Genomic DNA, 16,857 nt, shown 5'->3' on the forward strand with positions numbered 1-16,857 from the left:
GTGTCTCTACACAGGGAGGAGACGGCGGGCCTCCGTATGTACCCGATTGCCCAAGACTGGGACGCTACCCTGACCGCATACCATCGGACATGCACCCAGGCTGGTATAACGTGACCGCCTCGACACGGAGCAGTGGGGGAACAGTCATCCGCCGCCCCGGCGTGGCGCTCCCCCCCTCCCCCCGGCCACTACGGTACTACCCGACTAGGTCTACTTGCTATCAACCCCTCCCCTCCCCCCCCCTCCCGCCCTATGGCCGCGGCGGCCCTACATCCACAGCCGTCCCCACCCCCACACAGTCCAGATAGGGCGCAACATGCGCCGCTAGGGTCACTGATACATTACTGTACACGCTAATACTAGTCCAACTGTTGTTGAAGTGTTCCTCCCTCCTTTCTTTTTTCCTTTCTTTTTTATTTCCTTTTTTCATTATTTCCCTGTTGTATCTCTTGGTTGACAGTGAGCTCGTTTCTGCTGTACTCACAATGATGTTCATTTTCCCCTCCCTGTTTACCCTTTACACAATGTTTATTGTACACTGCCAAGATCAGGAGACTGTAGCCCAGCGATCCATATGGCACTATGGGATGTGACTCCTGTCTTTGACCTCATCCATGCCAACCAGGGAACACGGCCTAGAACAATCGCTGTTGGCTTTTATGACCACCTTGGTCCTTTTGCAGTGACACATGCTACAGGCACTGCAACCCGAGACTTTTCCTGGCACTGATAATTGCGAACTAATGCATCTCCCCTGGCTACTGTTTATTTTCACTTATGTATGACCGACATGTCGAAACAAGTTACTGGCTGGGTAAAGTTTGTAGTTTTTATGACATTGTATGATCATTTGGTTTGTTACTTGTGAAACTAAATAAAATCTGGGACCATTGGTCTTTAAAAAAAAAAAAAATCAATTGTGTGTCTTTTGAAGTACAGACTAAATGCATTTCCCATATTTTCATCAGAAAAGAAAAACAAACACACAACATAAATAACACAAACCAATATATGATTTATTATGGAAACTATTTTGCCCTGGACTCTAAATGATCCTCCAAACGTTAGTGTGAGTCCATAATGGAAAATATTTTTGCCTGGACTCTAAATGATCCTCCTAACATTAGTGTCAGTCAATCAGTTAGGAGTCTGAGGCACCCATTGCAGGTGTCGTGTGAATACCAAAGCGGTATTCCCACTACTTCAATTAATAACGCCATGCCTACTAGTATTTTCAAGACGTGGGAACAAGGTCTTATTCCAAGTTTCCCCTGATTGTTCCTGGGAAATTAGGAAGTTATCATAACATTAGATTCCTGTGGTACTTCTAAATTTTCCAACCCATTTGTAGCCAGCAATGTCACGATTTTTTCTGATGGAGAAATGTCCCTTGACATTACCACGAGTACTGTATTGCCACATTTTTGTAATTCACGATTTGGGCAAACTATCTGTTTCTGGATAAATCTAGGATGTAATAATTAACTTGTAATGGGGCCCAGAGTTGTTTCCAATTTCCATATATTTTTGTAGAAGCAAAGTATCCTGATGTTCTGATCAACTTAATTTTGCAGGGCAGAAAACAGTTTCTTTGAATCAAACGTCTTGTTGCAAGCAATCTTTGCAGCCACTGCAAGGATCGCCATAGTTCATTGATTGGTAGGGTATCATGAGAGCGAATTCGTAGCAGTAATCGTACAGTGGCCTTTGTATGCAGGTTTGAGTCCTGGCGGGTTTGCTCCCAACTGTGCTTTCCAAATATAGAGATTGGGCCTATAGTTAATAAAGTTCTAGGCTCCAAAAATAGGGCTGCATATATCGGACAGTCAGCTCCTCTAGTGAAAGAAGCTGAATCTAATGTCACATCTTCTAGACACTCTCCTAGACATGAGCCCCTCACAACTTATTCTGGTGCAGAAATGTCTTCAAATACTGTCATTCCTTTCTTGGAAGTTTGAAGGTGTGGCGGAGATGGGTTCTACAAGCTTCCCTATTTCAGTACACAAAGCATGTTCGTCCCCGAATTAGTCAAATCAGCTTTCAGTGACTTTCACAGCAATAATTATTCTGCGTTTATCAAGCAGTAACTGTGAACATTAATAGTGTACTATTTCATATTCTCCTAAATGTGATCCCTTTTAATACCTTTATAGGGCAAATGAATAGACATATGCCTTTCAAAGTATGTGGCAATAGTAGACTCTACATGGAGCCATACCGGAGGTAGGTGCTGGGGATGGCTTTGGTCTCCTTAATAATCTTAAGAAGAAAGTTCGATTAGACATGGTACAAATCGAGAATGCCATTGGTCTGTTCCACCTCGATCACGTGGAATGGATACTCATCAGGCCCTGCATGGGAAAGTACTGCATGTGTTGGTTTTTATTTTCCTCAATTGTATATGCCCACTGAACATTAGTAGACGAGGCAAAGGATTTTAAATTAAATTAATTTGCTCTTCAGCAGCCTGTGCAAACTCTCAAGTCCGAAAGAAACACTGTTGCACTTTTGAAGACTTGCAACAGCATGCTGTACTATTGACATCCTATCCATCGGGGACCCCTGCCATCATTGCATTTGCATAGCCATGTTCAGCATTGTAGCTCTGATCAGATCTTTAAGGATTCCTTTGTGATGACTTAAAACAATATATGAGCAAAACCTTTTAAGGGGGTCCAACTGCGAAATGGCCACTGTGCTTGATCCTGTTTTAGCCCCAAAGACGGAATTGCCAACCCAGATTCAGGTTTTGAACTTTGTTGAAGAATCAGATGGTAATGTCAAAGGGAGAGGTTGTGGGATGGTATTGGCAGAGAGAACAATGTGGCTGAATCATAAAAGCAGCACCTCAGTCTTGGCCTGACTCTGCGTAAGGCAGCTGAAGTTCATCCCTGTGGCTACGTCAACCAGACTCCATCCTCGGGTAGTAAAATCATTTGGTAGCCCACTGACACACAGATCTATCTGTATGTTATCCAATTATGAATGAAGTTTGTTTTCAAATTCTTCCTCTCTGGAAGATTGGTTTATGTATACATTAAATACAATGCAAGACCAAGGAGGTCCTTGGTAGACTCCACGGCTGATTCAAAAGAGTTTAACGCAATGTGCCATTGGATAGAAATGACTAAAATCATTTGAGAGCGAAATCAGAAATGAGGGCCATAGATCGTAGCCAACTCCGGATCAGCTCATATTCACCCTATTGGATACAGTAGAGAGATCCAGGATGTAAAGTCCATGAGCACTTGGTCAGACACATAGGCAACAGATCGCAGTCGCAGTTCATATTATTTTGTATCGAATATAGATGACAAACCCAGGATATGAGACTGTAAGAAACATAGATACCTAAGTCTAATAAGAAAAAGTGTGAAGACATAAAGGCACAGTTAAATTCACAAAAAACGGCATGCCACTGGTTTTTGAAGGAACCTGTCATTTTACGTCCCTCTTTTCCTCAAAGCAAATAAGCTTATTGCATTTTTCAACAAAAGCAGCAAAACAAATTGGGCTATCCACCTGACAATATATAAACAATTCAGTTGTCAGACCCAGGCTGCACACATTGATTGCATCACAAATGGTATATCTGAAATGTAAAAAGAACTTGTTCATACATGTGTCCTCTGCTTATTTACTTACCCATCAAGTACAAGTTCTCAGGAGTGGTCACTGGAATATTCACAAGCTTCATTTCATCATCTTCTGCTTTATCCCAACAATTAGCATTTGGACAAGCATAACTGTGGCAAGAATTTACACTATGTACCTAAAAAAAGAACAAATCAAACAAATGATTTTCAATGAAAGAGCTACAGAGTAACAAAAACAATGTAATTTTGAAACGTTAGGTAAGTGGGTGGTGAATTTAGGCACACATAACCTTTATTTATATTATTGAATAGGCTTCCTACTTTATATGACTACAAAAACATTTTCTGTCCATTAGATGAAAGGCCCACCAACATAGAATAACACAGCACCGACTCCGTACACATGGTACAAATGTAGAAGAGATGCTGGATGGAATATTTATAACACAGACACAGCTTTTGATTCAAATATTATTAATTTGACTGAACGTGGTGGTTAAGATATCAGAATTATGTTATTATTTTTAACTAACTACAGACTCCTACATTCCTTAACAAGATGTACGGAAATGTCTTCATGCTACCTTTTTGTAACTGATACATAGAAGTAGATCAGAATGCTGGCAAGTTTCTCTAGATATAAAAAACGATCTGCTAGTATTAATGCAACAAGGACTGCCAGTCACAAAAATAAATAGCCGGCACTTATGATTTCCAGTGTTCACGAGGATGTATTTTAATCACCCAGAATTATCTTGAATAAGCTATTGCAGGAGCATGGGCTGTAAAATGAGACTTTGCTCTCCCGGATATCAGGAAATTTTACTGGGCCTCACAGCTAATAGTAGTTAATGTATGGGTGTACGGTCCCCAGAAGGAGCCATTGGTCAGACGAATTATACCAGATTGGCCCTAGGTGGTACCTGGCGGCCATAAACCGAAGGTGATGTAACGAGCTGTAGCCGTCATATGTGTGTGTGGTACTGCAGGTCTTGGAAAGAGCTATCAAGATGGAGGCAAGGTGTGTTAACAAAAGAGACTCCGCTATGGGGCTCATCACGCCTGGGTGAAACACGCAAAATAACTGCTTTTGGCGGGTGGGATCTAATAGGCATAACCTGGTTTGGAGATGTGTGGGTGGAGGACACTATGAAGACACTTCAAGTCCCCAAAGAAGAATATGGGATGCCGGAGGGAGAGGTTTTTCACTACTTTAGATTCAGACATGCCCTACTATGGATATCCCTAAGGAATCCCTGCTGGAGGATAGCAGACCCCTTGAGGATAGGATGCACTTAGAACACCTAACACAGACAGCAATATACCCCATTTAAACAAATGGTGAATACCTGGCCTCATACGCTAGTGGAACTCCGCCAAAAACGGAAGCAAGACCCAGAGAGTTATTAGATGACAACTGATGTGGAGCCATGCAGCGGCCCAGGAAACTTGCAAATATGGCTGGGTTTCACCTGGTACAAAGTTTTTCACAGGGTTTATTATACCAGGGTAATATTAACAAAAATTGGAAAGAAACTCTGGTGAGTGTCTCAGAGGTTGTAATTCGACTGTAACTTCCATACACACTATCTGTGAGTGCTCTAGAATAGGGAGAGTCTGGGATAAAGAGACAGGATGCATCACTAAGGTGATTAAGACACAGCTGACTCCCACCAAAACGTTATGTGTTCTTGGAATATTGGGGGATTAAGATTGTTCTAGATACCAAAAATGATTTTGTAATGTGGGTCTCATTGCAGTCTGTAGAAAGTGCCAATTACCCTCAATTCAACATTAAAAATTCGAATGAAGATTTGGATTGGTGTATGGGCACAAGAAAATCCAAATATGAGAGTCGTGGGTGTGCTAAAAAATTGGAAAGAATATGGGGTCCCTGGAGAAACCACCAAGGATATGTTTAAAATGTGATGTGGCCCGACTACCTGATCCTTTCTTGTGAACTCTTTTGTGAAAAACGGAGTACTGTGTTATAAATACATGATACGCAAATGGGTGAGGCCTTAAGTACACATAGTGCGCCTATGATGGAATACTCTACAATCCTATGGGGTACTGTACGTTTCTGTCACAATGTTATTGTTCACTTGACATGTACCAATAAGAACTATTAAAAAGTTTCTATTAAAAAAAGGATGTATGTTCAGGATAGCAACAAAATATATATTTGCATACCGTCATTCTAAAAGTAACTAGTTTATATAGTATGTTGAATATCTGCCAAATATTTGGCTCCACATGACCTACACTGCACATCCCTGATTTAGAGTTTTTTTCACATGTATGAATAACAGATCATTGAAGTCTTATAAGCTAGCAAACTATCCAATGTTTTTACATAATGTGAGAGTGAAATCCAAAGCATATAATCCTTCAACACACAAAACTCTTTCTAGGACAAATGTGGTGATGGCTAGTGAACCACTAGAACATACTATGATAGACAGTATCTCCATACTCACTGAAGCCAAACTCTGCAAGGATCCAGAGTGTTTACTGAGTAATCCGCCATTTGCGTGTAAAGACTGGGATCCTCTCTCTTTGGCTGAACTCAAAGAAAGAGTCAGATTTTGTCTGCTACTGGAACAACTAGAGCCTACAATAAACCAAAAAGAAATTACTGAAGGACATTCGCGTATCAATTTCTCATGAGATGACACCCAAGACAAAGATGCTGGGGCAAAAATGCAGGTGTGGACAAACTTTGTTTGCTACATGCAAGGTGTGGTTTGAGATCTTTGTTTATTTTTGCAGCAGCGAAGATACCAAGCTATCTTTGGAAATGAATAGCTCTTCTGATGCTGTGAGTGGCTTATACAAGAGTTGCAGAGATTGCTATGACAGCACTCACCTCTTTTAACAGTGTCAACATGCAAGATCAACAGCACACCAAAACTAATATACTGATACACAAGGTTTTAAATATTACTACTGTACCTGAACACAAGCATTTGTACGCAAGAAAACATTGATCCTATGAAATCAAAGTGCAAAAGGACTAAACAAAAGACAGCAGAGTCGTGCAATTTCTATTTTTCAGTCATATGAAATAAGTTGTTTCCATTTTTGAGGAATTATTGCCTGCCCATTGGCAACACAAAATTGAATTAATTTAGTGCACATATTTATGAAATTCGTACATGGAAGAGTCCCAGAGGAAATTTTAATTTTAATTTGGGGGAGCAATTAGGACAGTAAAGTTCTACTCCTTACCGACTAGTTCGGTGTGACTATCCCATGGAGATCCAATACTGGATTTATTAAATCGGTGCCCAGCTGCTACTGGCTAAGAAATAGTATCCTATTCAGACATGATTTGCTGCATCTGGAGCATAGCACATATTGAGAAAAGTTGGGCTAGACTGAACGTGATCCACTCTCACAGATATTTTGTTGTTGCTCCATAGCACGTAGATGTAAAGGCTGACGGCAGTGTATGTTCATAAAACACACAGATGAAAGACACTCCCCTTTAAGCAAGAGTCCCCTTTCAGGCATTACAATGAAGTAAGAAGGCAACGTTGAGTGCTCCATCACTTATTCTGAAAGATTCTGAGGCACGGTAGTTGGCCTCAGTAGAAGAGTTGAAACGAAATTCGGACGCCAGAGCGATTAAGGACCTGTTTGAGATTTTTTTTAAAAACATCATCCAGAAAAGGCTGTTATGTGCTGAAATAGTTAGGGCTACAATTCATTGGAAGTTAGTAGCTTAAATTAGAGTTTTGGCATTCTAATTTCCTTTATTGAGAATGCAAAGACATCTACTGCTTTGCTCTCAGTTTATCCAACAGAACGCCAAAAGCCACTCCAAGATGTTGGGTTGACATTCTTTTGCTACATTATACATTTGTTTCTTATTTGACTGCTCTGCCAACACACTAAGGATTATTTTTAGTCCCACCTCGAAAACGCCCTGGCAGAGTTGATTGGTTTCGCCTCAAAAAGCAATGCAGACATATTCGCTTTACTAACGCTTTTTACTGATATTGTTCCACATCAGCAAAAAGAAAACCCAAATTGTCCGGGCCATGTGGTAATGTGAAGCTAATGAACCATTCTGAAGTTCTCTCGAGGATGAAAAAGAAATTAGCTGCAGGATCAGAGCAGAAATTAACCTAGGCTACTGATTTTTAATAGGCAAAATAAATCAGGTCAAATCACACTTAGAGGAATTTTTGCGTCACTACTGTTAACGTTATTGTTAAATACACATACATACATATATATATATATATATATAAAACATTATATGGATCGCCCCCCCTGCCATGTTGAATGTCCACGTTTCCCGCATTGGCTAGGTGTTTTTTTCCTTGGTTATTGTCATATGCCAACGATACAATAATCCTGGCTCATATTCTGATTGTTTTATTAAGGAGCTCAGGATCTACAGACAAGTACTGTTTCCCTTTGAGCACCCAAATGAGCATGAAAAAGATCTGGGTCCTGGCCGGCATTTTGCAGCATATCTTGTAAGCTTGTACAGACACAGTGATTCTCCGCCATCCTTGATGTGCCAGGGTCAGAAGCAGAGTAGTTACTCGATGCAGCTTTAGAAGGGCTAGTACTGCTCCTACTCTCTACTGTGGCACTACGCCACAAGGGCTACTCCATCCTTGGATTGTAGTTTAGTTGGAGATCCAGTCCACCACTCAGGCCCCTATCATTTGGGCTTCAGCTTTCTCTTGGTTCTGTGCCAACAGCAGTAAGGATTTAGTGGGTGGCGGTTTGTCTTTTGTGATACAAAGCTCTAACAAGCGTTTCAAGCCTCTTTTGGGAAATTACTGCCATTTTTTTCTCCTTTATATTTGATGAATGAATGATGTGTCTGACTACCAACACCAATTGTTACAGTAATTGTGCATATGTAGTGTGATGCGCATTAAACAAGCCAGAAAAATTCTTAAGTAGGTTGGACGGTTGAGTTAACTATGTCTTCCTTTAAAAGAATGTCAAGTGGAAACCTTCAACCACGTCAATTTCAGTTATGACATTAGCAGTGTACGGTCTCTGGCTGTGTTTTTCTCTTGTGATGCTCAAACAATTTTAGCGGTTATATTCGGACTTACAGGCTAGTTGATCACTCCTAGATTCTACATCACAAATTTTGTAGGGATTTTGTTTTAAAAATGTTTTAAATCTACCGTTCAAATTAGCTTGTCATGCCTCAAAACGTTTTCAAGAATAGGGGGAGCCACTCATCCCAGGTAATAAGTGAAAGCAAGAGTTGCTTACTTATTTGGTAATCGTAGATGCGGACAAACCCCCTCTTTAACATACGGGATGCATATTGATATATTGTCTTTGTTCTAAAGGCCAAGGCATATTTAAAATGTTGCCAAGGGCACTCTCTCGGCCTCTGATTTATTCAATTCATTTGAGGGTTTGAGGACGTTTTCAGAATTATATTTACATTTTCACCCAAGACATACTTGGTGATTTGCATTCTGAAGTTTGCTTCAGACTTGTTCAAATGTTTTGGTTCTCAATCATGAGAAACCTGCCCCGTTCCAGACCCAAGTGAAATATTTCAGACACTTTTTCAACGGGCAATTAAGAAATGTTGTTGTCCTTCGCAGGACTTGTAGTGTTGCAGTCTAGTCTTTACGCTGCTGCGTATGACTTAGACTGCGGCCGCCATTTTGTGCGGTATTGAGCGCGCGGCCAGGACACGGCAAGGACGTGTCTCCCGGCGCTCTCCCAAGTATTTAAATAAATTACCTAATCTCCAGCCCCAGTCTCCTGTGGTCCTTGGGGGGGGGGGGCAAAGCAACCTCATTACAGTGGCGACGAGGTCGGGATTTGGGAAAAAAACGGGGGAAAAAACAATAGCCAAAAAGAAAGGTGTCGCACCAGCCACCGAGGACCGGACCCAACACCCCCACAAGGAAGGAGGCCACAACTGAGGAGGCAACAGGTGATGAACATAGGGAGAGCACGGCAGGGGATAGCGCGACAGGCTGGAGCACAAACCCAGGCTCAAGTACAGGGAACAGCAGAGCAGACACGGCTGGATCGGAGGGGCAAGGACAGGAGCCCCACAGGTACCATATCCACAACCATCCTGTGGAAGGTGGGCGAGGAAAGAAGAGGGCTCTTCCCACAGCGAGTACCGGGGCCCAGGCGCAGCGTGGGAAGGACGGAGAGAGAGCAACCCCAAGCAGCATATCCCAGACCACGCATAACACAGCCCACAAACAAGGGGGCCCTGGCGGAACATGCGCTGCAAAGTGAAGGGGGCGCGTCCAGCCCACCCGAGCAGGTCGGGTGCACCAGGCAGCCCCAGGGGAGAGGAAGAGCAGCCGGAAAAGTGGGCAGAAATGTGTGCCCAAGCTTCATCGCTTACGACGCCAATCCCGTTCCTCCCCAAGCCGAGGGACCCCGTGATGAAATCGGAAGACTGGAGGGAGTACTTTATGAATTACTTAGAGGCGTTAGAAGACGAGATTGGAGAAGAATATCCAAGCAAGAGAAGAAGGATATTACTTCATAACCTTGGCCCAAAGGGCATGCAGGTGTTCCAGAATCTAGTCCCAGTACCACGACAAGCAGATGATGTTTTTCGACATGCCATAGAGGATTTGAACAATCACTACAGGCCAGCGGTGTGCACATCCATAGACAGATAACATTTCCAGCAATGGAAACAGGTGTCAGGAGAGTCCATCGACTAGTATGTTGCAGCGCTGAAGAAGCTAGCAATCACGTGTAAGTTTGGCGCCATACACGATGAGTTCATCAAAGACCAAATAGTCATGCACACAACCAACTCGGCTGTCCAAGACAAGTTGTGGGCAAACGGAGATGCCACCCTGAAGGAAGTCATCGCCATGGTAAAGAAAGCGGAACTGTCCAAGAGGTGCGCGGAAGCGGCAAAAAGATGCTGCAACCAGGCCCATGGTCAACAGGATCACCGACAAGGAACAGCCTGAGAGGGGGTAAAGTAGCTTCCGTGGAAGGGAAGACGCAGACCAGAGGGACACCCCGGGCTGAGCTGGGTAGAAGTCAACCCAAAGAGATCAAGAAGGAGCTGTACCGTTGCGGCAGCTTGTCCCATGCAGCGTATGACAAACGCTGTCCAGCCTTCCGCGCCAAATGCATGTTCTGTGGAATAGTGGGACATTATGAGATGATATGTCGCTGCAAAAAGCAGAGGCCGACAGTCAAGTACATAGCCCAGGAGCCAGAGGGAGAAGGAGATGAAGAAGAGGAAGACAGTGTGCTGTGTGTAGAAGAGCACATCCTGGGCATCGACTGCAACTGCTCCAAGAAACCGCAGTGTGACTTGGTGATAGGGGGAGTACCAATAAAGATGGTGGCGGACTCAGGGTCCCCGTACACCATAATACAAAGGAATGTATGGGACGACTGCTTCAAACGCAACCTAGGACCACAGTTGGAACCTCCGGATATTCGACTGGTCACCTACACACGGAGCCCATCGCCATGGTTGGATTTCGAAGATTAAAATTCGAGTTCAAAGATCGCAGTGCGGAGTGCAAGCTGTACGTTGCGAAAAAGGGCCCCTCGGTGCTTGGATGGATGGATCAAGGTGACCTGGGCATACAGTTGGATCCGGGAGGCGCCACTCAAGTCTTGATGACCGGTACAGAACGACAACCCAAAGTCACCAACTTGAAGGAGGAATTCCCAACAGTGTTTGGTGGTAAGGTGGGGAAACTGACTAAATTCACCCACAAGATCGACCTCAAGACCGACGCGAAACCGGTATCCCACAAGGTGAGAAATATACCGTTAGACATCAGAGATACAGTGCAGCAAGAATTGCAAAAGCTAGAGGATAATGGAATTATTGAGCCGATAAGTTGCGCAGAATGGCTGGCACCCCTGGTGGTGGTAAGGAAATCCAATGGCAAAGTCCGCTTGTGTGTGGATTTGAGGGAACTCAACAAGAACATCATAGTGGAAAAGTTCCCTCTACCCAGGATAGATGAGATGCTGACAAGGACTAAGGGGATAAGGTGGTTTTCCACCATCGACCTCACCTCATCATACCACCAAATAGCCCTGCACCACACCAGTCGGAAACTCACGTCATTCATAACACCATTTGGATGTTACCAATTCCGCAGGATGCCCTTCGGGCTGACATCTGCTGCAGCAGTGTTCCAAAAACTGATGCACAGACTATTCAAGAACTTAGAGGGAGTACAATACTTTCAGGATGATATCCTGGTGATGGGCAAGGATCAAACAGATCATGACAAGAAGCTGGGAGAAGTGCTGCCGATCCTGGAACAGAATGGACTCACGGCGGAATAGGAGAAGTGCCGATTTGGAATGACCTCGGTCACATACCTGGGCCACGAGATTAGTAATCAAGGGATCACGCCCAAGAATGCCAAATGTTAGAGGCATTTGTGAGGCGCCACCAACGAAGAGTAAGGAAGAAGTGAGATCCTTCCTCGGGATGACAGAGTACTATAGTAAATTTGTACAGCACTTCGCAACCAAGACCCACCATCTGCGTCAACACCTTCGAGACAAGACAACGTACGTTTGGACGGAGGAGGCCCAAGATGAATTCCGGGGAATCAAAGAAGAAATCAGTAAGGCCACCCCTTGCAAGGATTCGATCAACGAGAGGAGTCCATACTGACCACGGATGCCAGTGAGAGGGCCCTGAGCCGTTCTCATGCAGAAAAGGAAAAACGGGGAGACGGTCACCATCAGTTTTGCGTCCAGGACACTTTCACCCACAGAACAGAAATTCAGTGTAATAGAAAAGGAAATGTTGGCTGTGGTATGGGCCATGGGCAAGTTCCGACAATTCATCTGGGGGACCAGATTCAGACTCAAGACAGACCGCAAACCCCTAATTAAAGTGCTCACGTCAAGCGGGCATGAGAATGCTACCCCACGTATAGCCAAAATTACCTTGAAACTGTTGGATTACAGGTATGACGTGGAGTACATTCCGGGAGCGAGGAACAAAGTGGCAGACTATCTCAGTCGAGCCTCCGCCATGGAAGAGGCTCCAACATATGTGGAAGACGAAGATGACAGTGTCGCATTCATGGAGGACCATGAGAAAGTAATAAGCGAACATGAGTGGGTGAGAGCATATGAGGAAGACCAAGACATAGAAGGAGTGAAACAATTCATACTCCGGGGATGGCTCGAGAAAAGACACTTGAAACATGAGCAGAGGAAGTTCTTCGAAGTAAGGGAAGAGTTGTCCATAGGGGACCGTGGAATATTCTTATTCCGAGGTGAAAAAGCGGTCCCCCCTGCTTCCCTGACACCGCGGTTGATGGCCATCTTGCATGAAGGACACTTAGGCATTGTAAAAAAAAAAACGAGAGCGAAGGTGATGTATTGGTGGCCAGCAATGGACGGCATGATCGAAAAATAGGTCCGGGAGTGTGAACAATGCCAAGGAGCGGACAAGTCACAAACATTGATGCGCCCCTCTCTGGGAAAATTTGACACCCCCGCAAACCCGTGGGAAGAGTTTTCCATCGATATCCTAGGTCCGGTGCTGGACGTACAAGGAGTACAAAAGTACGTGGTAGTGCTCATTGACAGGTATTGAAAATGTACAGAAACAATGGGGAGAGCAAGGATAATGTTCACCAGAGTGAACAGGGAGTACTCCTGTACCCCTGAATACTAATATAGAAAAACAAATGAAGGAGTACCACCAGTGAGAATTCACCAGTTGCTGTAGGGGTGCACGGTTTCTTTCGAAGAAAGGGAAAAATCTCCTTTTATTAGAAACCCCTCACTCATCACCTAGTGATGACATGCTTCATCATCGGGGTCCACCCTAATGACCTAGCGTCATCAGGGTGTGCTTCAACACCTGATTGCAGTGGAGCAGGTTGTGAGTGATGGTGCGTGAACAAAAAGGGTAAGTGTGTTAAAAATTGTCCTGGTTTAAACTTAGAAAAATAAAGACTTTTTATTGGTAAGTAACTGGACAATGTTAAAATCGTGGCGAGATAAAGTGAGGGCAGTGATGAGCCCGTGTATCTCTTTTATGTGTGGGGTCTACATGTTTCAACCTTGGTGGTTGTGTTGAACCAGGTTTTCATCAGGACCTAAAACCAAAATGGTGGATGGTCTGCGTCCCCTAAAAGACGCACCCGATCCTACCATATGGAACCACTTAATGACAAAAAATGTGCCCGTGGTATATGCTCGCTCCACAGTGGGTGAGCTGTAAAAATCAAAACACCTGTAAAAGAAGTATGGACATTTGTCACATATTGATCGTATTTACAAGCCTGTAACGTAGTGCAGTGCTTCAACGTTGTGTCAGCATGCGGTCTCACCCCGTTACATGGTGAATTCAGTGGTAGCATAATACTGTTAATATTGCCGGTATTCGCGCTTTACTCCAACATACTTCTAGTGGGAGGAGGGAAGTGATAGTGCACAATGCGGGACGGTGAGTATTAACCGCAACTTGCACACTAAAGAAGTGCTGTGATTGTTTTCTTATTCACAACTTGCACGCAGTATTTTAATTCATCACCGCGTGGTACTGTCTCGCATACTAGTTAGTTTGTGCGAGGCTATATCAACTTTGGATCGTGCATGCACTGTCATTGTAAATTTGTACAACATAGGACAAAAAAACGAACATGACACAGACGTATGACAAACAAAGAAAGTATAACCAAGGCTCACTCTCAGTGGAGTGTTCGTGGACTTCATGGGGCAGGGGAGGTTACCCTCGTGATAAACGTATTCTGCAAGGGAATAGATTGTAAAGGGGCGTTATTATGAGCGCGAATGGTTACTGAGCAGCCAAGCCCTGGTTGCGCTCGTGACGGCGCTCGTTCGTGGTAGAACATGCCTTGCATTAAGGATTAGATCTCTACTTACAGTTTTCGTCGAGGATTGTTACTTGCAACCTACTGCCTGCACCGCCCCGTTAGTAATGGGACCGGTGTAGGCGGAAGTAAATAAACCGAGGATGAAGCCGTGATTGGCGTGGTTAAGCCCCGATCACGTGCTCGGCAGCCCGGCAAACTGAGGCTCTGCGACGGTGGCTCAACATGGTCAAAGCGGTGCAACACTAGTGTGTGTTCGAACCGCGGGCATGGAGGATGCTAACAAAAGCGGGCACAGCAGTCTGTAATTAATGGAAAGCGGACTGATAATAATGTCCACAGAGATATATAATACTATGTATAATAAAGGCAAGTGATTGAGTATTAGTTCCAAATCAGTCATGAGTGGCGAGACCTCAAGATATTAGTCAGTTGAACACCTATAGGGGGATGGAATTAGATAGGAGTCTGAAATAAGAACCCCCCATGTGGGAACAGTGGTGAGGTATGACTTCAGGCTGAGTTCAAAAAAGAGTGAGAATGCCAAGGTGGATCCTGGTTGGAGGGGTGCCTGGCTATGGGAATAGCATATTATGGCAAAGTAGCAGACAGCTCATTTGGGGTTCACAAGTAGGCAGATAATTGCCAGGGAACAGGTGGGGAAGAGTTAAAGTACAGAGGCCCATGGGATGTTATCATTGAGCCCGGTGATGTGAGTGGAAAGCCTATAGACCCAACGTTGTTCTTTTTCGTGTAGAATTTTCTGTGAGTTGGGTCCATTTGGAATCTGTTCGATGACGGTCCATCTCATATCGTTTGGGGTGTGATTCACCTCCAGGAAATGGTCTGTCAACTTGGTCGCGTTTTTCCTGCAGCGTATTGTGCTGCGATGCTCGCAGATGCGTTGTTTTACCTTTCTGGTCGTCATTCCAATGTAGTTCTTCCCGCATGTGCATGTGATCATGTACACAACGTTAGTGCTATTGCAATTCGTGTGTTTGCGCTGTTCCCACACTTTGCCTTCTTCGAGATTCAATGTTTTCGTATTTTCAGTCAGATGGCAGACGCTACAGTTTCCGCATTTGAAGTGCCCAGTGATCGGCGGCAAGTTCCACAGTTCGGTGATGCTAGGATTGAGATTGCTGGTTTCAATTTTAGGTCTTGTGTTTACCAGGCTGTCTTTTAAGCTTGGTGCTTTTCTGTAGGAGAACAGTGGTTTGTCCCATTTGAACTTGCCTGTATTGAGTATTTGCCAGTGTTTGTTGATGCTTTTACTCACTTTGTTAGATATGGTATTATACGTTGTGACACAAGTGAGGGGAACTGAATCATCTTGGTCCGTCTTTTCTTCCAGTAGGGCATCCCGAGGTTGATTCCTCGCTCTTTTCTGACACTTTTCAATTACTTTGTTGGGATAACCTCGTTGTTTCAATTTGCAGGTGAGGTCTTTTGCTTGGAGTTTGTAATCTGTTAATTTACTACAATTGCGCCGTAATCGTAGATATTGGCCATATGGTAAATTTTCTTTGAGCGGACGGGGATGAAAACTCTCATACCTTAGCAGATTGTTCTTGGCAGTGGGTTTAAAATGGGTTTTAGTTGTCAACTCTTGCCCTTCCTTTTTAATTTCTATGTCCAGGAAGATCATATGTTGTTTGTCAGAAGCATGGGTAAATCTGAGGTGTGGGTCTCGAGTATTGATCCAGGTGGTAAAGTCTCTCAGTGTTTCCTCAGGTCCTTGCCAGATTGCTAAGACGTCGTCGATATAACGACGCCAAAATTTGATATGTTCTCTGTAAGGGTTCTCATCTGTCATGATGTGTCTTACTTCAAAATCATGGACGTATAGTCCGGCTATGCTAGGAGCAAAAACACTGCCCATAGATGTTCCACCAATTTGGAGGTACAGGGAACCCTCATATTCAAAATAGTTTCTTTTAAGTGCGAGCATAGCACACTGCAGGATGAATGTTTTAGGTGTTTGATGTTCCCAATTGTGATTTTCTAAGATGGTTTGAAGGACATTCAGGGTGGCGTCTTGAGGTATACTCGTATAGAGGCTCTCTATGTCAAAGCTTAGTAGAATGGTTTCATCATCCACTCTTACGTTATTCAGAAGTGTCAGCAGATTTTTGGTATCTTTCAGGTATGTAGGGGTAGATTGCACAATTGGTTTTAAAAAGTAATCACAGAACCTTGAAAGAGGTTCCAAAAGGGAACCAATTCCGGACACGATGGGTCTCCCTGGGGGGGGAGTTTTTCCTTTGTGCATCTTGGGCACAGTGTAAAAATATGGAATTTTCCCATCCGTTTTGCTGAGGTAGTCAGCTTCCTGTTTGGAGATCCCTCCGGAGGCTTCTGTCGTCTCAACAAGTTCCAGGATTTCAGCTCTCAGTTCCTCAGTGGGATCTGTTGATAAGGGTTGGTAACTCTTGATGTCA

General features: G+C 44.0%; 1 protein-coding gene across 1 annotated transcript in view; it reads right to left on the reverse strand.

Moving 5' to 3' along the window:
* Window positions 1–16,857, reverse strand: part of MIGA1 (mitoguardin 1) — a 694,793-nt gene that overhangs the window by 574,415 nt on the left and 103,521 nt on the right. Inside the window, exons 4-5 of the mRNA XM_078659267.1 lie at window positions 6,077–6,210; window positions 3,646–3,772 (exon numbers count right to left, since the gene is read on the reverse strand). Coding sequence (XP_078515393.1) covers window positions 3,646–3,772; window positions 6,077–6,210 — 261 coding nt within the window. The remainder of the gene's footprint in view (window positions 1–3,645; window positions 3,773–6,076; window positions 6,211–16,857) is intronic.

Source organism: Lissotriton helveticus, chromosome 1_1 (assembly GCF_964261635.1).
Source record: "Lissotriton helveticus chromosome 1_1, aLisHel1.1, whole genome shotgun sequence".
Classification (NCBI taxonomy): Eukaryota; Metazoa; Chordata; class Amphibia; order Caudata; family Salamandridae; genus Lissotriton; species Lissotriton helveticus.